The following is a 22,809-nucleotide window of genomic DNA, read 5'->3' on the forward strand; positions in this document are numbered from 1 at the left end:
TCCCCATACCACGCGCGATATGCAATAATGCGTCTTGGTTAACGCGCTCAAACTCGGCGTTTCTAGTCCATTCTGTAAGCGGTCCCTCTATTGCTCAGCCCAAAAATGTCTGCACTGCACTGTGAGTCTGCAGCAAAACACAACTGCACCTCGATTTAAGAGTCCAATTCAATCGGTGGCAATGCTCTCAACTTAAGTTACTGCTGCTTAAAATCCAAATTTGGCAAAAGAAGGTGTAATTCCACAGTCAAAAACGTTTTTTTCATACTTTTTTTCTTTCACATGGGTATTGCTGTATACATGTTTTTGGGCACTGTTAAATGTGATCATTCAATTTTAATTTGGGATTTAATAAAGCCAAAATAATTCTGGGTCAGATTACTGTCAGAGGTCTTTTTGTGTAATACTGCAGATCCTGTAAAATAAAACAAAGAAAAAACAAACAAAGTTTATATTCTTGTATACAACGTTGAAATGTTTAAATGGATTCAACCATTTCATGAACAAATTATGATTTTAAAAAAAGTACAATATTTTGTAGTCCATTTGAAATCAAATTGAAGTACCTGCATATATTTTCCAATGGGCACAAAACAAGAATGATAAATACATTGAATTATAATTCACTGAAGGATCCATTCCTTTAAATGTTTAAAAAATAGTCATGAGAAAAATAAAAAAGCAATGTAAAAAGCAGCACTAATAAAATATAAAGCCGAGGCTATCATCAAAAAAAGGAGCTGGATTCAATCAGATATTTGAAGTACAGCTTTTAAGTGTTCAAGATTCACGCATCACTTATTGAGAAGCTGTCAATGCACATTTATTTCACCCAAGGTAGCCTTTACCAAGTTGTTGTTGGCAGACGGAGAGACTAAACAAGATATCGTTCAGACCTACAATAAAGTACACATTTTTGGGAGAAACCCAATTTAAAAGACGGGTTAGATCAAATGATCAGATGATATTTCTAATTTAATTGAAGCTGTTATGATGTTGATGTTTTGGACTGCAGAAATAATGATTTCAAATAAGTTTTCTTTGTATTTTTTGGACAAAATTTGGGTCATTGTTGTTTTTTTTTATCCCATGTTGTGCAAACTTGATGTTTAACTTGCCTAATCATCTTGTTCCAGGTGTAAAGTTTGAAGCGGTCGACCTTAGAATGTCATGCTGAGCTGGTGACCTGTGACCTTTTGTCTAAAAGTAAACCAGAAAAACAGGTGACTGAAAATGCTGCTATCTCTCTTGTTTGACAAGTTGATCAGGCAGTTTTTAACTTAAAAATGTTTTATCTTTTCTCTCCTGAAGCTTGGTTTAAAATATTCCCTCTGTTTTGAACAATGAATGCTTATATATTGAAAATATAGTCATACAAAGGAAGATATTAAGTGCAAAAACAACAGATAAAATACTGTAACATACTGATGGCATGCATGGAAAGGCAGCAAAAAAGGGAGAAAGGGATGGAGCAAGTTTGTAACTGTACATGATGGGACAGGTTTGGACAAAAGTAATGGGCCGGGCAAAGCTAGCAGTGTATAGCGTGAGTTCCGTAGTAAAACCTCTGGAAAGAATTTTCGTGGAAAACAGAGGACAGTTCAGGAAATCCAGGAATTTGTGCCATGTCAAACAATGCCTTCATGTTGTATTATGACTTTTGTGTCCTTTAAAGTAAACACTAGGTTTAAGAGCTCACATTTGTATTTTAGTGTCATACTAATAAGAGTGAATCAAGATATTTTTGCATAAGATTACCCCAGAAAGAGTGTTGCAATGTCACAGTATAATAGGGATGTAGTTTAAATAGTAGTGTAGTAGTCTAAATGAGTTGTAGTGATGGAGTTTTGAAATGATCTTAGTGCAGGATTGTTGTATTTTGTGATCATTTAGTGTAGGAACATCACACTTTAGTCATGTAGTGGTCTTGTTGGATCAAAAATGGAGAATTTAACAATGTATTTATTTAATTGTTGTGAGAAGGGAAGGCCTTGCAGTTAATCTGCGTGATGGTGGTTTGTTTTGCTCCTTAAGAAACACCTGAAAGTGTCTGTTTTTATGCAAAAAAGGTGCCATTAAGCATGAATGTAAATACTGTTAAATAGTCAGTCAGAATATACATCTTGGCAGCATGTCAGCACGTTATTTTATCAGATGGCTTCTCACGGCCTAAAGCCACAAAAGAGTTTGTGTGCCAAGTGTTGCTGTGGAGTCATATAACATATGCGATGCTAGTACTATATAGCTTTTGCTCTTCAGGATGACGTTGCTACAACGCAAGACAGCAGATTCATAATAACATCAAAATTGAATTTAACCATTACGAAAAGTTGCAGCATTTTGATAAATAAATATTTAGTTGCATTTGACCTGACATGCAAAAAAGCCAAGATAAAAAAAAAGAACATAAGTTCATGTCGAGCCCTTCAATAGGAAAGCAACCTCATCCGAGTTTGAACCAATAGAAGCCACGCAGATCTTTTACAGCGGGTAAAAAAATGTTTTGCATATAGAACAGCTGCTGTGCAAAGCGCTCTAAACATGTTTAATATGTTGCTGTCATGTGACAGGGACATTACTCAGAGGGTGAATTTACCCACTGGGATGGAATTGGAGTAGTTGGTACAATTTAAAGTTCCATAAAAAAAGGAAAAAGAAAATCATGTGAAATACCTCACTTGAACTTACTTTAGCCGATATCAAAGGATTAACTTTTTCTTTTGTTTTTGTTTCACTCATTCTATAAGAACAACAGCAATAAGAGGTTTTTTTCTTTCTTCCTGTTGTGGTCCCACTGCTCTTGCTTTATTGTTTTTTCCCTGTGAGTCATACAGAAACTTTGTGGAAAGGGGCTGGGATTATCTAACATATAATTTGGCTCCCATTAAGACATTTGTCGTCCATTTTATCCTTAACAAATTTTGACGATCCAGGTTTGAGAAACTGAAAGAATGCAACTAAACATTGTTTATAGCTCATTAGCAATGCTGGTATTTACTCTTTAAATTTTAAAGAGTAAATACCAGCACAACTATTGATTTAAAGTTTAAATCAATAGCACAACTATTGATTTAAAGTTTAAATCAATAGTTGTAACAATGGTTCGCTTCATTCCCATACATCAACACATGGTGTGTAGAATTTACTTATTTTTAAGTAGAGTGGTGTGAATATTTAAAGTGTATGTTGTTTTTATGTCTTGCACAAGTTAAATAAAAACATAAAAAATGTCAAATTGCTAAGCTTTTGATAGCAAATCCAAATGTCAAGCATGGTGATAAAAATTTAACGATCATTTGCTAGCACAAGACAGGGTTTGTGTGGATAGTCACCAAGTACTGAAAAATTCTGTTACTGTCCCAATGCATCTAACAAAACTATGCAAATTATGTCATCGCAAAGGAATACATAAATTAAAAAACTTCAGCACTGTTGGACATGAAGCCCTGCGATTGGTTAGCCACCAATTCAGGGTGTCCCGTGCTAGGTCCCTAAGTCAGTTGGCTCCAGAACCATCCATCACCCATTAAGAAAATGTATGGATGAATGGGAAGCACGCTTAGTTTGGCTTGTAGAAAAAGTGGGTCACAACCTCATGGTCAAGTAGGTCTGAGACCTTATGAGAAGAGTAGGAAAAAGAGCTGACTAAGTTTTATTTTGACACGGTCTGGCCATCTTAAGGCAAGAGGCCTGGGGTAACGCTTTAGGCCAATGAGATGCTCAGGTGACGTAGGAATGGAGGATTGTGAAATCATATGCTAGAACACACTTGAGGGACCCTCTCTCTGTAATGCGAGCCGTGGTTTGGTTCCAGTTAGTCCGAACCTCAGTTTTTATTTTAATAGCACCCTCAAACACCAAATGACTGCTTTTCCTTTTTCATTACGTAGATAAAACTGCACTGCCTTTGAAAGAAATGTGCTGGATTACAATATTGTCATCACTTGCTTATCATGAAGTCAGTAGATGAAGTATCTTATTCATGCTTCATAAAAAGTCAACACGAGGTCATGACAAGGTTAAAATTAGCGATGGTGTCTGGGCCCCGTCTAGAAACATTCTCCGAAACAAACACAACTTTATAACTCATCCTTGCTTGACGTGTAGTAACTTTCAGCGAGATAATAACTATAATAATACAAATGCCAATTAGGAAACAAGAGCTGGTTCTAGAGGTGACTGTGTAGTTCCCTTTAGAAATAGTACATTTAGTCAAACCATCTTCCCTGTTTGTCCCTCACATAGCTGGAGCTCAATACCAAATACCATACGTCGTCAACTTCTATCTCTGAACCTCTTTACCAATCATGTTAAAGCCTGGCTGCTGGATGACCAACATTGTCATCACAATACTGCCTACCTAGACCTATTTGTGTATTGGTAGCAATTTTGCATTATGCCGAATATTTAGAGAGTGCATACAAACATGTATCCCACAGTTCTATTATGTTGCTCTTTTGCTATTTGTCTATGTTTTTATTCTGCTTCTGTAGTACCCCTGAATTTGGCAATTTATTTGCCTTTAAAACACAGGGGGAAATAATCAGACAGGTCAGTTGTTGTTATCTTCAAGCCAACTTTTACTGAAATGCCTGAAGATCTCCCCGCATTTAGCTATATGAGCCCAGACATAAAAAATCGAATACTGATCCATGCCCTTGCTATTTGGCTAGAGGCATCAATAATCGAAGAATGATAAAAACCCAATCCCAAAACTAGTTTTACATCACACATGCACTCATTTATAACTTAACTGACTTTACCCTGTCACACTTCCATGTCTTTGATCCTGTTTTTTTTCCCCCTACTGTTGCCTTATTAACTTTACCTTGCGCCTTTAACGTCAACCTGTCCAAGGTATGAAAGGTGGAAATTAGCCCTTGGCTATAATCTTGCATATTTACAAGTATATATGTTCATTAATATCTGCCGTTCCTCTATTGAACAAATAAACTCAAAAGTTTAGTATTTTTTTAACAATCTTTGATTGACTCATTGGCTGTCAGTGAGGTTAATAGCCTGTCTGAACCGTGCAACCATTTTGACTATTTTCGGCTGGGCCAAAAGTGAAGTTGGTTAGGTTGTCAGTATACCTGATGAAAGCACGTGTGTAAATTAACAGAAGAGACGTGTCGGAAGCGTGCGCAAACACGAGGCGGTTAAACCCTGGCCGCGAGGTACCGCTCGAACCCGTAGACCCTCGGCACATTCCCAATCATGCACTCAGGCATGCGCGGCGGCGGCGGACAACTTATGAAAAGCACATGGGAGGCAAATATTTCCCCAGCGGTACACTGGTCCAATTCATTCCTCTTTTAATCGGCTCTGCGCTCTCTGCCTAAAGGCGTCTCGCTTTCTTTTACAAATCACTTATTGATTCGGGCCACTAACACTCAACGAGATAGCGTCACCTCAAAGTTCCAACAAACGCATTCCAGGACTTCAACTTGCTTGACTTTTGGAACAAAATGTCTTCTTTGAGATCAATTCCATTGGGAATCATTTAACAGAGTAGGACAAACATTCATTCTCAAGGGCCACATTTTTTTTTTTTTTTACAAGAAATTGAAAAAAAACCCTCAATTTTCCGTACTGCTTATCCTCACGAGGCTTGCGGGGGTGCTAGAGCTTATCCCAGCTGACTTTGGGCAAAAAGCAGACTACACTCTAGACTAGTCGGACGTCAGCCATAGGTCACACAGAGAGACAGACGACCATTCCCTCTCACAATCATACTGCCACCAGCGGGAATCAAGCCCGCACCTGCCTGCACCAAAGTCAGGCGAGTGAACCATTAGATGGCTCACCCAAAGACATGTAAAACAAATGAAACAATTTAAATGTACCTTAAATTTGTTTATATTCCATATTGTTATTTTAGCCTATACATTCCCTAACCATTCACACAGTACACCCTTGTTTTTTACGGTAAAAAACAAAACAAAACAAAAAACAAGTTAGTGTCACTTAGCACATGGAATCTGGGAGGCAATTTTGGCATACACCCACAAAAAGCCCACCATGACAATATGTAGTACACAGCAAATGATTGACGCCTAGTCAGTCATGAGTATTGTCTGTGATTGGTTGTTTGTTCTTGGCCCCTGTGCTTTCTTACAAATGAAATAGGAGGCAAAATATAGTCCCAGGGAGTGAGAATTTTACTCACCTCATATTATCCATTGGCAATTCTACAAATGTGGCCTATAACTGTTTGTAAAATGACAAACTCCTCCTTTCATTGATCACTTTATTGTGACTGAGCAGACAAGGGACTAAGAGAGATAACTTGAGGAGCCGGAATTTCTTGTTGAACTCTTGTTTCATATTACAGTACAGAGCAATACTCTTGTTACATGTCTACTCAGAATGAAAAGATGCAATCCCAAGGTCATTGTGATGTTTCCGCCCCTCCCTCACTGTAGATTCCAGCGCGATGATTGTGTTACACATCCTGCACGTGTGGCAGCAGTGCGTTAATGTAAAAGCTGGACAATTATGGGGTCCTTTTTGTACAGCAGAGTTGCACAATATTGCTAAAAGGGACTTCTGAAGGACAGGACAGGACAGGGCAAGGCTGATGAAATGCAGATGTTTGGGGTAAGAAAGGCAGGCCTATAAGATCATGGGTGGGACTCAGCAAGCAGCAAAACAAGGCAAAAATGCCAGCAGATACTTATAGTACATGTGGGACTCAAGTCTTTTATTGGATGCCGTGACGCCAGATTGTCTGTTTCGCAGGCCCGGGTGCTCATTTTTGTGGTCGGGCCCACCGTATGTGGCGTCCGCAAGGTTCGCGTGCCTGACTTGCACGTAGTCGACAGCAGTATGTTTATGTGTTGCTTACCCATTGACAAGTTGCTGGGATCATTAGCTGCTGAGTTGCAAACTTCTCCCGACAGTGGTGGACGTTTTATCGGCGCTGGGAGATGTCCCAAAGCAGGTATTATTGATTTGCAACTTTGGACTTTGAGGCCTCCATGCTAAATCTCATCAGCAAAAGTTGCATGAAGTGGACTTTAAATTCGCTGACTCAGGAGAAGGTCGTTGGTTTTGTACACGTTTCCATCTCGAGCTGCTTTTGGCTATTTTGGAACGTTTATCTCATGCATGTGTGTTCATCATCATCCTCTGCCAAAGTAATTTGGCACTAACTTTAGTCTAGTACTGAAAAGCTTCCTTATCACATGGGTCAAAATGCAAACACTCAATTCATGTATACTGTTGCTATCAATCTAATAAGTACAAAGAAATAAAAAAAAAGTTATATCTTTCGGTGTGTCTTCTTGGATATTTTTCAACATTTGGGGCAGAAATAAATGTAAAAATACAACATTCTGTCGTTTTTCGCATTTTGGGGGTTTTGTGTTTTCATGGTTTTGGTGGTAAACCGTAAAAAATGGGGGTCTACTTTACAGTATTGCATCGTTTTTCGTGGTGTACAGCAAAAACCATAAAAAAGGGGAATACTGTATTTATTATCTGGATAAGTATATATAAATATAATATTTATTATATCTTTTTAAATGTATAATACAATTTCAGCGTAATTTAGTTTCCCATAATTAAGTATTATACCTTTGATAAAAGAATACTCACGTAGGATCAACAAGTCACGATGCAACTTCATATTGTAATTTGCCGTTCACCATTTTGAACTTGTTAATCATTTTCCTCTTCTTCCAAAACCTTTATGACTATTGGCAATTTTGAGACCACCAAATTAATCAATTAGACAATGTAGCATTCAAAAGTTTGTCGGCTCACGCTCACTGAACAATGGAGAGTTCTCAGTCTTTGAATCATGTTTAACTGTTTTTTACAAGGATTTCTCAATGTCCATATCTCTAATGGCAGGGCAGTCATGAAACTCTTCAGAAAGGATGAGATGTCCACCAAGAAGGACAAAAACGAAGAGATCCAGTATGAGGAGCCACCAGATGGAGGATGGGGCTGGCTGGTGGTGTTACATTGTTTCCTGGTAATACCCGAAATTTCATGTCTAAACGCTAAACATACTATTAAAGTGTAGCCTGGAAGAGTTGATGGAATTTCATCCTTAATGCCTTCTTCCTCTTGTATTTTTGTTGGTGCTTTAGGTCAACGTCCTTGTGATGGGAACACTGAAGACTTTTGGTATCTTCTTCTTGGCTTTCCAAGATGAGTTTGGAGGCTCAGCAGAAAGTATCAGCTGGATCGGCTCCATCATGTCCAGTTTGAGACTCTCTGGAGGTTTGAGAACACCACCCTGTCTTGTCTTTTTAACTATTTACTACTCACTGCATCCCTTTATCAAAGTGTGTAGTAATACCTTTGTTGTTGCCTCTGTCTTTTCCTTTTCTTTATTCCTCTTCTGCCTCTCAAATCTTGTTCAGCCTGACACAATCTGCGAAGAATGTATATTTAGTATATAAAATAGACCACACAGCATGACTAATCAACTCTCATGAACGGTTAAGAAAATGGAGCTGATTAAATTTCAATATACTACTTGTCTTATTGAAATATGTTACACCTTCTTCCTCCATCAGCACCCATCGCCTCAGTAGCCTGTGCCAAGGTAGGGACAAGGGTGACATCCATCACGGGGGCCGTGCTGGTTAGCGGCGGCTTCCTCATCAGTATTTTCGCCAACAGTGTTGTCTTCCTCTACATCAGCATGGGAGTCATCGTAGGTGAGCATAAGTAAACCTAATTACCATGTACATCTTTCAAATGCTTCAGGAATTCGCCTATTTTTCAGTCTAACCTGATTTTCATGATGACAATAGCAGAGAAAAGATCAAGTTTGAAAAATGCTGCTCCGGTCTTTGTTTCTCTCCTGTGCAGGGATGGGTTTCGCTTTGCTGTACCAATCCTTCTCAGTGGTTACGGCGCTCTACTTCCGGAAAAAGTTAGCGACGGCGTATTCCATTGGGCGTTCTGGAATGGGACTGACGTTTGCCCTTGCGCCATTCACGCAGTTGCTGCTGGATCGATATGCTTGGCAAGGTAGGTTGGAAGAATTCCTGATGATTTTACTAAGCATAAAGTAATACATTTGCCTACTACTAATAACATCCCTAGTCGTTGGATTTAATGGTTATTTATCAATGGCGGCAGAAACTGATAAGATATGTTGTGTTAACTTTTTTTTTTTAACTACGATTACCATTACGTACAGTTGACATTCATGATATGGATGTGAATATATATACTGTATTATGTAATGGAATGAGTTACCTTAACTCCTCCGTTTCTTCCTTGGCAGGTGCATTGCTGATTTTGGGCGGCCTTATGCTCAACCTGGTGGCCACGGGGTTACTCCTACGGCCCATTCAAGTGAAACCCCCATCGTCACACTGTGTTTCTCCCAGCCAGAAGAGCCCAGCCGTTTCCCTCAAGAGTTCCTCGGAGAAGGAAATCTCCAAGAGTTGCCTGAACGGCTCGTCGCATTTATCCAACGGCATCTCGAAATCAGACTCCCTTCCATCTCCTCCTCTTGAGGAGTTGCAGTGCATGCAGGAAACCAAGGAGCAGTTGGAGAGCCTTGAACTGAACAGAATGGTTCTCAAGGACCTCGAGACCCCCAATGACACGGGTCCGTGCAAGCCCGCCGCCTCTCAAGAGCTCAACGGCATCTCGAACGGGTCAACCCCGGTCGGACACGCCAACACGCCGAGCGAGGAAATGATCCCGCAAACCAAAGTACTCGATTTTTCCTTACTCAAGGACCCGTTTTTTTGCATCTATACGTGGTCTTTGGTCTTCAGCCAGCTGGCCTACTTCATCCCCTATTTCCACCTGTCTGCTCGAGCCAGAAACCTGGGCATCGATCCCATGGATGCTTCCTTCATCATCTCAGTGGCAGGTGAGCCCCACACTTGCTGACTTCTCACTACACACTTTAACTGGGCATCTCACCATGAAGTAGGAGTATGTGCTATATACAGTTCTTACTGTATACCATCTTGGTCAAGACTGATTCTGACCAACTGCGATAATGCGGGTTCTTCTACCGGCTCAACTTTCGAAACAACATTCCACCCTGAGCTCAATTATTTTTAGATGAAGTCATTCCACCAGGCAAATTGTCATCATCATCCACTTTATAGCGAACTTGACCTCCCAAAAAAAATATATATATATAAAACCCATGAAGCCCTGGCATCCACATACATTATTTTTTTCTTATAGATTAATGAATAATTATTTTTTATTCATCGATTTGTTATAAATAAAAACAAATAAAAGCAGAACTATAGACTTGTTATGGACCCTAATAATGCTCTAAAGTTGCTTTTCAAAAAAGTATTTATTTTTCAAAATAATTAACCAAGTTGTGCATAATGATTTTATGCATTACTCCAATTGATACTGTGTAAGTACATACAATCCATCTTAAGGCAGAATCACAGACGATGGCAGTCACAAGCTGCTCCGATACTCGTTTGTCAAAGAGGATGAAGGGCTAATGTCATTTCTCTAATCACTCCTGTGTGTATTTGCTAGCTCTTCCCACCAGAAATTCAATTGAAGCATAGAGCATAGAGACAGACGAGTGAGGAGGGACAAATGATCGTAGAAATGAGATTGCTTATTGGGGACGGCAACTAAAGATGATGCCGTGTCGGTGAGGCATTACAAGTCATTTGACTCAGCATATTTTGAAAAACTTTAGTCAACTCACTACTTTATATCACTACCTTTAAAATGTTTTTCAAACTCCATCATTGGTGTGGGAAAGTAGAGCTAAAAGGACAAATTGTAGTATTGGAAATGTATGCATGAAATGACCGCACAAGTGAGAGTGAGTGTGAGACATTGGTCATCTGAAATGTGCAGGTGTCCCAAGTTGCTGTAAAAGCAGCTTCATCAAGAGCTCCATCAACTTGGTGGCAATGAATTATTCGTGAGCTGCTCAGACGCTGCAGTATTATGCAATGAATGCGCTTACATAAAAGCTGAACTTTGGTCCAGTAGCCAGGGTGGGTGGGTTCAGACTCACACTATATTGTGAAAACAACATGTGCATTGGGACAAGTTGCATGTGTGCATTGTTAAAGAACTCCTTCTCAATGCGCTTGTTAATTAGTCAACAAGTATCCTGTATGATCATCTCTGTTTCACTTCTCAGAGTCAATCATTACAGGGAAAAAAAGTTGAAATCCATCCATCCATCTATCTATCCATCCATCCTCATGTAAGATGCGGGTTATGTCCACTTATATTGGATACAGTAGGGTCATGAGATGAAGTATTTATGCTCTCAGTTCATTGCTTGTCAAATTTTGAGATGCAAGTTTTGTATATGGTCAGCAAATGCAACACATTTAAATTCGAAACACTCAGCAGATTGACAGGTAGCAAAAAAATTCTCAAAAATATGTCTTCAAGATCTCTAATGCCACTCCCATTTAAGGATTTCCTTCAAAATAAACATCAAATAAAGAGAACGAAAATGATTGAGGTAGATGCTAAGAAAATAGTGGATAAAGTTGAAGAGGTGGAGGCTGCAGAGCTAGTGAGAACGGGCGTGGCCTTGATTGATAGTTGAATGTCTGTTTGAGCAGATACTCCCACGATGACATATCAGGCGATGGCAGGTGTGTTTTTTTTCTTCTTTTGGTCGTCAATTTACACAGCTTAGAGTCTTAACCTTTCATTGCTGTATGTTTTTTCAGGGCATATGGTAATGGAATGCTGATTTTTGTTTTAAAAAAACATTTGTGGTGTCTGGAACAGATGGGTTTTCATGTATTTCAACGGTTAATATTGAGTTCAGCTACATATTTTCAAGAAAGGAATTTGATTCATATCCCAAGACAAGCTTTTACTCGTTCAGTGGAAACTACAATTATTGCTTAATATTTCCTATATTTGTTTGTTTGTGACCTTGTTCACTTTTTTTCATTTGTTACATTAAGTCATTTGCCAATTAACCATAAATAGATGAGTGATAATCATTTTAACAAGCAACATCATTATTATTCGAGTATCAAAATCCCCAACCTGTATTATTTTCAATTTATATTTTACATCATTCGTCCCTTTGAAAAAAATCTAATGTTTTTTTCGACTCAAACATAAGTGCCTCGATTTGTTTAATACTCCCAGTTTCTTTTAATGACAGTGTGATATTTCCATGTAAGACTCACTTGCTCTTTACAGCTGAGCACTTAAACATAGAATCATAATTCTCTTAAGCAGCTGGCAGAAAATCAATAGCGTGCACACGTGCCACAATGTCAGCCGCACAAAGCAACAAAACAGCACATTAGCACAGCTATTATGTATTTTACAGAAATATCTCAGATGCAAAATGAAAAAAAACAACTATAGCATATCACCAACCAGTTCCAAATGTCACAAAACTAAATAAAGTGGTACCCAGCCTTGGAATTCACACATTTGAGTCCACTTAAAGGCATATTAAATAAATTAATTTTACTCATTGAAATGGAATGTATTAAAATATTACAAGGGGCTTCAAAAAGAAGTTCAAAATGTAGACTGTCCTTTGGCATAAATCACAAGGATAGGCGTCCTGGTTTTTTAAAAATGAGGGGTAATATAGAAATTGCATTTTAATGTAAACTATAAATACAAAAACACAAGAAAAATGCCTTTGAGGGGAAATGGCCTCATACCTGACATTATAAGCTCCGACTTCAAGTTGAGTTGGCAATTCACCTTTAATTCAGTGTTAGCGTCCACGTATGACTGAAAGCAGAGAGACACGTATGTTAAACGAACAAGAAAGTTACAGTAAATCACTTGTAGTAAAGAAATATAACTTCTAGAACAGGGATACCCACTATGTAAATTGCCAAGGTAGATCGCATGACAATATAATTTCGATCCCTCCCCTCTGCCAGTTTCCTTAGCTAGGCTCTTATAAATTTGACTTGTCCACAGTTAACTTTAGAATGAATCGAGAGTGGATTTTTAACCCCCGATCCACGCTGCTCCCATCCACGTTGATAGTCCAATGCGGGATATATCAATATATAATTGCTAAACTTTGTCTATAGCCTGTAAACAAAGGTAAATCGAGGAAAGCTAACTTCTTGAAAGTAGAACTTGGAGATAAAAAGTTTGAACACCACTGTTCTAGACCAATGGTGTAAAAACTGGATAGGACACATGACGGATGATCTCTCATAGCACAGTAGTGTCACTATTACCGCAATCCTAAGACCACCCAACTCCATTCCCCGTGGCCTGTTTGTTTAGTCACGTTCTGTGCTCATGTGCACTTGTAATGAGAGTTACCAAGAACCATCCACGGTACAAAACCAGCGTCCCGGCATCCCGCTGGCACTCTTTTCTCCCTCCCTCAGTGGTTGTCATAGAGGCCCACCGACTCAATGGTAGGAAGGTCCGGTTGGGCCTATTCCTCGAACCCATCCGCAGCTAGTTGCCAAGCAACAGCCGATTGGGTAAAGTTGCCGGTTACAAGCGGGGTTCCCTGGCTCCGGGCGACAGACACTTTGCAGAGAGCACTGAGGCGGCAGCGTGCACAAAAGAGGCTGGCTGGCAGAACCAAGTCCCGAGCCAAGTACCATGGCCAAGCTGGGAAAAAAAACAACAGCGGCCGCTTATTATCTTCAGTTTTCATCTCGTGACTGGATGTCAATCTGGGAGTGGAATTGCATGAAGGACAGCCTTTGACTACCTTCCAAACCCTAATTTTTCGCAACATTTTTATACCTGGCATCATACTGTGTATTATCTCCATTTTTGATGACTCACCCTCTACCCTAAACTCTTGAAGCCTTGCACGCTTCCCTATGTTTGGATCACTTGTTTTGCATCAAAATGCAAGGAAAATTGTTTTTTTTAATCAATAACTACACTTAGACATGCGTACCTGCTTCTATTGCTTTCGAACACAATGAATCAAACACAATGCAGGGGTGGGAAACAAGTTAGATATAAGGAGCTAACATTTTAAACTGAGAGTCAAAGAGTCACACTTTTTATCAGAAGCAGCATAAAAATGTAATCTGCCAAAGTATTTTTACAATATAATTTATCAGCTCCTTTTAATGGGCTGTCACGGATTCCAGTGTTTTAAAAGAGACTAAAAATAAGCGAAACATGAAACCAGGCGATGAGGCACAGTATACACAAAATATGATAACAGGCAAAGAGCCTCATTATTTTTGGTCAGAAGCCGCTTGCGGCTCTCGAGCCACATAATTGACAATCCTCGCATAGTGTAACCAACAACAAATCAGATGGAGGCTTATCAAATGCGGTGAGAACAGAACTCTGGGCCCAGTTTTAGCCTTGTTTACTGCTGTTTTATTGCTCTTAGCTTTGTTATTTTTTAACTGTTCTCGATTTGGATTAAATTGTCATTACAGCTTAAAATGATCAAAGTTAGTATTCTTGGAATCAGATAGCGATTCGAACAAAATGAACTCAGATGATATGGCTAAAATGTTTGTCTCCAACAAACGCTTATTTTTTTTATCCCTGGGAACAAAATTCCCCCCTTTAGATGCTTTGCACCCTGTCAAAACTTTCTGTCCAAAAAAATGTTCACGGCCATCCTTTCCACCTGTTGCAGTTGCAATTAGTCTAAGGCGCCGCTCAGATGGATTTCATCCCAGGTTGAGCAAGGAAGAGCTGCAGGCGTGCGCTAACCCGCCGCGGCCAAAGCACACAAACAAACGTGCGGGTGCAAGCGGGAGACTCACCGCGACATGTCTCGGGTCGGGACACAGCAGCACGGAAAGACGTAAACATGGCGCAGCTGCCTCACCTATCCTCTTTGACCTTGCCGCAGACGTTCATTATGTAAGAGCAGCCTCTCAGTCGATGCTCTCACACATCAGGAGGCATCCACATAAGGCAAACTGGTCCAAGACAAACAATGAAATGCTCACCAGTCATTATCAATGCACATATTTCACACCATCTACTCATAGTTTAGCAAGATTTATTGTTAATATTTCCCCAATAATTGACTCATAAGCTTTCATCTCAGAAACTTTTCCTTAAAGTTTTGTGCTGCTCTTACATTCATCTCAAACTTGGTGCCTTCTGTTCTGTTTTTGTGGAACTCTGCTGATCAAATGCCTTCCAAAATAGACTTTGTCAAGTCTGCATGTAGCTCAGTTTTGGTCCTATTTGCTACTCTTTCTGCCTCCTATACTACGTTGTCATTTGCTGCTATATTAGCCACACTTCACTGCATAAACAGAGATTATAATGGTGACCACAAACATTTGGCGAAATGTAGATATTCCAACTAACAAACGTTCGGCAGAACATGGACGCAGCTATGGAGTTTTCATGAAGTGAACAACCGGCCAGCCAACTTACTTCATAAAATAGAATCAATATTTTGATTCTATATCTCAACTGTTGCGAGATCCGACCAGACAAAAACAGATTTTCTCAATTTTTCATCAATCAGAAGTTTTGTTGGAATAGCTGCCATACTTTATTGCCAAACAATCTATCTCTATTGAGTCATTTTAATGTTAAGTCAGGTCAATTAAATAACGATTTGATCACTCTATTGTGAATAAATAAAGTATAATGAAATCCAAACATGAGAAAACAACGAAAGCAAATGATTTCATTTGTTCCCAATTGTTTTATTTGAATATGGACTGTTTGTCCAATCTATTCTGTCTTTGATCTGATGCAGCTGATGCGCACGCAATGTGTCAAAGCATTCTCTGCAACAGTCAATAGCAGACGCTCGCTGCAGCTTGTGCACTGCGGCCGCATTCCTGCCAAGTCATCAACTCCCACTCGATCCATCTTGAGCATAGCACATGGCCGCCGGTGGCTTGCAGTAATGGTCGTATAAAGAGCGGCAATGACATCATTGTTTGTTTTGAGGCGCTTTAAAGACTGCAAAATGAGGAAATTTACTGATCCTGGCACATATCCTGCGTTGTATATCAAGTTCAACCACAGACATCCTGTTGTCATATTGTTTCGCGAGACTCATTAATCATTTCGATGATAAATATAATAATAGCAAAGTTACACAGCTTTTCTGTACTACCCTCAAGGATGCCTTACAGAAAACAGACGACAATAATAGTATCTGCGTTTCTATGAAACCCAGACAGTAGTACTTGGCTACTGAAAAATCTTCAATAAAATTTAAAAAAGAATGTCATTCAATAGGACTACCGGGGCACAATATATATAAATGTATAGATGTATAGGCGGATTATGTGCACTCCATAAGTGTTTTATTGTAATCTCTCCCTTGTTAAGGCATCACAGAAACCATAGCTCAGCTGGCCTCGGGCTGGGTGACAGACCGAAACCTGTTCCACAAGTATCACTACCACAAGGCCTACCTGATCCTATGTGGCTTGGTCAACCTGCTTTCCCCACTGGCCACCTCATACATGCTGCTCATGGTCTACGCCATCTTTTTTGCCATCTTCTGTGGCGGCTACATGGCTCTGCTTTTACCTGTTCTGGTAAGGCAACAACTTATCTATGTTGATTTATTATCTATGTTTATTTAGTATGTTGACTGGGACTGTGTGGGTTTCCTCTTGGCACTCTGGTTTCCTTCCACTGATTTTTCTATTAAAATAAGTGAATGAAGGTTCATTGATGTGGATAGCATAGAGGAAATGATCCAAGTTGAAGTCTTCAGTTTGCCTCAGTCAGACTTTTGTAGACATTGCTGGATTGGCTTAAGAAATCTTTGTTGCTGACTTATGGGATGTCCCATTTTTCTTTTGCTTGCAGGTTGATCTGGTAGGAGCAGAAAAACTCAACAACTCTATGGGCTTCTCCATGTTCTTTGTTGGCCTGGGTTGCCTCACGGGTCCTCCTTTGGCAGGTGTGTCATTAAAAACCATCCATTATTCCATTAAAAAATGACTGTCAGAAGTATGTATGGCATTTCACAAATGTGCCCCATGTTTTCGCGGAACGATACTCAAAAAAAAAACCGAGGGTTTAGTAGTAGTAAGTGTCGCCTTTGTGTAAGAGTGTCAGGCACTTGGCTCAAAAAGATGGAAAGACACTGACCTAATGACCCTAGCGCATTCAGCCAAGGCTTTCTGGCAGTTGGGGCCACATGCCAGCTGTAGTATTTAAGGACTGAAACGTGATGAATGAGCGCTTTGGTGGTCGTTTGGAAATAGAGCGCATCTCTGTTTTCGTCTTCCCGCAATAGAAAGGGACATCGGGAAAACAGGCCACGCCTTGTTTGCAGACGCTCTGTTGTTTTTACTCTGTTTTCTTTAAGAACATCCAAAAGATATTTAGGAAATTGGGATATTTACATCTCTTGAAAGGACCCCAAATAGTCACTCGCGTCCACTATAGTGGGCAGCGGCTTTGAAAGGGTTAACACAAGTGACAATATCAAACCATGTGATTTTAATGTCATGATTGTTAGGTTTCAATGCAGAGGAATATAAGGAGAATTTGGCAAACTAATGCATTATTTAATGACATAAACAAGCCTTAATACAGAAACCAGGGAAAAGCATCCAAAAGCGAAGAAACCCAAATTATAGGAGGAAACATGAGAAGTACAAGGACGGGGGTTAAGGGCTTAACCCTTAACCCTGGCCCACCTTGTGGCGTTTGTATTGATGGAAAAGCAGACAAATGGTGGCTGGCCTTTGACCATTGACATCTTACCGTGTGTTATGTCCACGGCTGGCCAGGCTTCCTGTACGACTACACGCAGACCTACGACTGCTCCTTTTACCTGGCGGGCCTCTGCTACTTGCTCTCTTCGCTCTCTCTCTTCATGGAGCCGCTTGCCCAGCGCTGGAAAGGCCGGCCGAGCAAAGAGTGCCAGGCCAAGGCAGCGCACAGCGGCTGTAGGACCAATGGCTGCTTTTCTCCGGAGCGCCAGCATAACGGACTCGTGTAAGAGGCAGCTGGCCACGTCGGGACCCCTTGTTCGTTCTCCTCGCCCTACGAGCATCACCCGAGGATGGACGCCACTGGGGGGACAAAATGTCAAGAAGCCAAAATTATAGGATATACACTATATTATATCTAATCGCTTCTTTGTATCAGAGGAACTAAAAGCTGCGAAAAAGGGGTTTTACTGTAAAAAAATATAGACAAAAAAATGTAAAAAACATGAAAAACTGGGTTTTACTGCAAAAACTATTCGCAGTAATCCGCCGTCGTTCGGCGTGTCCCGAAAAACGCAAATAGAAAACGCGAAAATCACGTAAAATGAAAAATAGCGGTGATCCCCCGATTGTTTGCTGTGTCCTGAAAAATGCGTAAAAAAGTGAAAAGCGCAATGAATGAAAAATGGCAAAAACTTTTTCACTGTGAAAATATATACGTAGTAATCCCACAAAATGCGAAAAAATGTAAAAAAAAAACGCAAACAATTAAAAATAGCAGTAATCCCCTGTTGTTCGCGGCGTCCCGAAAAATCTGAAAAAAACGCAAATACTGCTTACTGTGAAAATATATCTACAGTAATCCCCGTTTTTCACTGTGTCCAGCAAAATGCGAAAAATACGCAAAAACAACGAAAGCTGACAAACCACAGAAAACAGTAAAACCCCATTTTCTGCAAAAAAAAGCAACATCGTTTTCTTTTCCACTCTTGACCTCGATGAGCTCGCACATTGGTCCCGCCACCGACGAGGGCCTAAACATATCTATCAGACACTTCTCGTCGGGATAATTCTTATCACAAACCACTGTCTTGACATCACCTGAACAGCGGCGTGTTCTGCAGAAAGCACACCCCCTTGGCAGAAATTGGATCTACGTGACATTCTAGCTCACTTGTGTACATATATAAAGTATATATAGTATGCGGCAGGTGTGCAAGTGGACATCTCGTTGCATGTTTGCGGAGAAGAAATGCAAAGGATTTTTCCAAAAAGATGGAAGGGATGGCCACATGGTGACGCCCACAAAAAATTCTGTCTCACTTGCAAAATACTAATGGAAATACTTCTTACTTGAAGAATCCAAAGGCTGTTTCACCCAATTACAAAAAAACTGACATCCAGCACATTTTGGAGAGTAGCGAGCGACATTATAGCCGACTTTTGCCTTGTTGAAAATAAGCTATGCAAAAACTTGCTTTTACCACAAGCACACGCCCTTAAAAAGCTGATACGCTGGCAATGAAGCACTTTGGGGCCAAATTGGACAATGCTGCATGACTTTACACAAAGTGGATAAACACAATGGGCTCGCAAATGTGCATAGAAATATATATTTTACACCCAGCCTCGCTTGTATATCCTGTTTAGCCACGAGCGGAAAAAGCTGTTCAAAAGGGTAGAGGGTTGTGAAGCACCTTCAACGTAATGTTAGCGTTGAAAAGTACTAAAATATAAGGCCAGCAAAACTATTTTTTTTGATTATTAGAAATATTATTTTTAATTTACCTATTTTAAAATGTGGGGAAAACTGCAGTAATTTATTCCTTCCCCCTTTTTTTAAACATTCAACATGTCTCAGCCCAATCCTATTTCTATTTTTTAATTTTTTTGGGCATTTTTTAAAACTGTGAATAAGCTAATTTGATCCCTTTAAAAATGCAGGAAAAGATTCGAATACCAATTGATTTAGTTTACATTATATATATATTTTAAGGATTAAATTTGCCTCTGCTTTAAGTTTTGAAATAAATGTGAAAGATTATAATTTTTTAAACATTCAATTTGATACATTTAACAGTTTTTGCCCCTCAGTTTTATTCTTTTCTTTAAATGGGAGATTGTATTTGAGAAATATTTTCCATTTAAAAAAGGTTTAAAAGAGATTAATAATTCTTTTTTTTAATTCCCATAGAAATTCTTCAAGTTGCTCTGTTTTGCAAATATATTTTCTTTTCTTTTTTAAACAAAATATTTAAAGGGTTCATGTTCATCTATTTAGAAGCTTTAAAAAAAGACTGGGATTTTCTTTTCTTTTAATCTTTTTTACGCTGAGAATCTTTTTTTTTAAATGCAGGTTTAATTGTGGTTTAAATGACCCATTTAATCTTTTTATTTTCAAATTGAGAATGTTTAAATAGAAAGTAAACTATGATTTGAAAACTGTATAAACTATAACCACTATAATTGCAAATGTAAGCTGCCTTAAAAAGGCTAACTGATAAGCATGCACAATGTATACTCCTCAAACTCACTACGAAAAACGTGAAGCATTGCTCATGAGGCAGAGTGGCACGGTGGACAAGTGTTTAGCACATAGCCCTTACATTTCCGAGGTTGAACCTTGACCTCTGGGTACACCGCATTCCAAAAACATGCATTTTATCTACATTACGCCCTTCTAAATTGTATTTTTGGTGTGAATGTACTTAATGATTATCTACATGTGCCTTCCGATTGGCTGGCGACCAGTCCGGGGTGAATCCTGCCTTTCGCCTAAAGTCACCTGGGCTAGCTATCCTATGGTATAGAAAATAGATGGATGTACTGTAAATATCAGTGATTTTGACATTGACTGCCTTTGAAAGTGAAAGGGAGCCAGTGACTGATCATTTTCTAGTGCCATTGACTGATTGGACATCTAAAAGTTAATAATCAAAAGTTTTTTAAAAAGTATCTTTTGGATTCAGTGACATGTGGTGTGGGTGATGTTTGATGAGGCACAGTCAGATAATAGAGAATATAATGTAGTAGTAAAAAATAGCTTTTAAAATGTAATTGTCTTACCTTATAAATGAAGTCTAGGTCTCAAAATCGCCCCCTTGATAATGTGGCAGGAGACATGGGTGCCCCATTCTGCAACTGTGGTCAGTAGTTTAATGAGAGTCAGCACAAGAATACACTACACAGTAATTTGGTTATTAAAAATCACATACTACAATTTCATATATTATACCCCATATTATTATGCTGTGTTGGGACGTTATGCAGTGAGAGCATGTTGAAGTTCCTCTGAATGTCACTATTAAATTTCCTATATCCTCCTGACAAACTGTAGTTCAAATTTGTCCTCTGTATAGGACATTTGTAAACCTAAATATCTCCCAATCAGTGCATCCAATTGCATGAACTCTTTTTGTGCTCATACATAGAGACATTCAGAGCTTTCCAATGTCACCAAATTTCTTTTGCAGTATTCGGATTACTTCACATAGATTGGGGGAATTTCAAAATAAATGTGATTGGACAAGATTTTTCAGGAGGTTATAAATGAAATTTAATTAGTATCGCTGGTGTGTATAATGCACATTCTTTAAAAAATCAATTTCCATGAAGACAGTTGAGGTTGTAACTCACCGGCCTCCCCTGACTACATGTCACTGCTTGGATTCCTTTTTTTTCTTGATCAACTGTGGCCACTTAATCAATCCACCATTGCCATTTTTTAATAGTGAAAAGCACAAAAATATGCCAATGGGCCCAATCGGTGCCTTTTCCATACAATAGTTTTAGTCACCCATCAATTATTGACTGACTGGTCCCAACTGGGGGTTGAATAATTTGGTCACCTTTATGCTTTTATTATAAAATATCATTATGGTGTGTAGTCCCAATGCCTTCTTATGCATTTTGGTGACATTATTATTGATCTTTACTAAGATGCCATTCTGCAACATCAGCACCACTTGGCCTACCTCACACACACACACACACACACAAAAGCATAAACACACACACACACGCACGCAAACGCACGACTATGCCTGATTCCGCACTTGGTTTGCTTCAATATGTAATTGTGAACAGGCTCTGCTTTATTGAGCTTGTTTTCTGCAATAACCGTCTTTGCCCGTTTTCACGTGTCACAAAGCGCTAGAGTTGATTCGAGGTCAAACCTTCTGCAACGCGTTTGTGATTATGTAATCTTGCAGGTTGTTTTTGTACTTTCCTTTTGCACCAATTTGCCTTAGCGGGTACACTCCAGCAGTTCCGGTGTCAGCCAAAGACATGTGAGAAAACTACTATACTTACAAGCTTCTTACTATATACTGGTCTCGGAATGTTCTATTCCGACATGTGTGAATCAGACTTTACGTTTTGCCATACTGCCCTCTTGTGGCGAATTGGGGCTTGTGCTGCAAGAATGTCAGTTCAATTAGTTTTTTTTCTTCCCCTTCAAGTCATTTGCACAATGCTGTACTGAGCCCTCAAGCTTTTTTTTGTGTGATGATGTTGCAATCAGCCAGCAATCACAATGCACAAAAGCCTACTCTCCCCTCTTTCCCCCTCCTCACGAGATGCGTTCAAGGGCCAAGCCACATTTTGTAGCGTCTTATGATGGTTTTGATCGGGGTTTACCATGATTTGTCGCCTACTGTTTTTGTTTTGCTTCGCAGTTGACTACGACTGTTTTATTTTGGTTAGCTGATTCAGAGTGTAGAGAACTGTGTTTTAACAAATCATAGGTATCTTGATGTTTTTTTTTTTAAATTGCGCACAAGCCAGGCAAAATAAAACTGACATGCGACTGTTCTTGTGTGGTTTATTACAAAACAAATTAAATCAGGACAGAGTTTGTATTAATTGAAGTTATTTTATTGATGTTATTCCAGATAGTACAAGCAGTAACTTGGACCTTTTCATTATGTTTGTACACAGAAAAAAAAATTGAAAATAATTACAGTTGCCTTAAATTAAAAACAATGACAACTTGGGTTTGGGTCAGGCCGCAAAATATACCCAAGATTTTCTTTTTAGCTTCTGTTTTAAGCGACCATGATACATAATTGCATAGAGAAAGTGGGGAAACTGGGGAACACATTTGTAAAATGTGGCATGCAGGCCAAATTCAGCTTTAAAGTGCGCTCGCCATTCTAATGGCAACAGCGCCTGTTTTGCGGGTAACACTAGTCCGTTAGCTAATGGCCTATTGCCCATAAATGAATACAAATTAATA

At 39.3% G+C, this 22,809-nt stretch overlaps 1 protein-coding gene across 1 annotated transcript in view; it reads left to right on the plus strand.

The window, feature by feature from the left end:
- slc16a4 (solute carrier family 16 member 4) overlaps positions 1–22,385 on the plus strand; it is a 22,885-nt gene extending 500 nt beyond the window's left edge. Inside the window, exons 3-11 of the mRNA XM_077710927.1 lie at positions 1,137–1,223; positions 7,858–7,981; positions 8,100–8,232; positions 8,532–8,675; positions 8,830–8,991; positions 9,251–9,850; positions 16,231–16,442; positions 16,720–16,813; positions 17,652–22,385. Of these exons, the coding sequence (XP_077567053.1) occupies positions 7,865–7,981; positions 8,100–8,232; positions 8,532–8,675; positions 8,830–8,991; positions 9,251–9,850; positions 16,231–16,442; positions 16,720–16,813; positions 17,652–17,863 (1,674 nt within the window). The 5' untranslated portion in view covers positions 1,137–1,223; positions 7,858–7,864 and the 3' untranslated portion in view covers positions 17,864–22,385. The remainder of the gene's footprint in view (positions 1–1,136; positions 1,224–7,857; positions 7,982–8,099; positions 8,233–8,531; positions 8,676–8,829; positions 8,992–9,250; positions 9,851–16,230; positions 16,443–16,719; positions 16,814–17,651) is intronic.
- The last annotated feature ends 424 nt before the right edge of the window (positions 22,386–22,809 follow it).

This window comes from Stigmatopora nigra, chromosome 1 (assembly GCF_051989575.1).
Source record: "Stigmatopora nigra isolate UIUO_SnigA chromosome 1, RoL_Snig_1.1, whole genome shotgun sequence".
NCBI classification, from domain to species: domain Eukaryota; kingdom Metazoa; phylum Chordata; class Actinopteri; order Syngnathiformes; family Syngnathidae; genus Stigmatopora; species Stigmatopora nigra.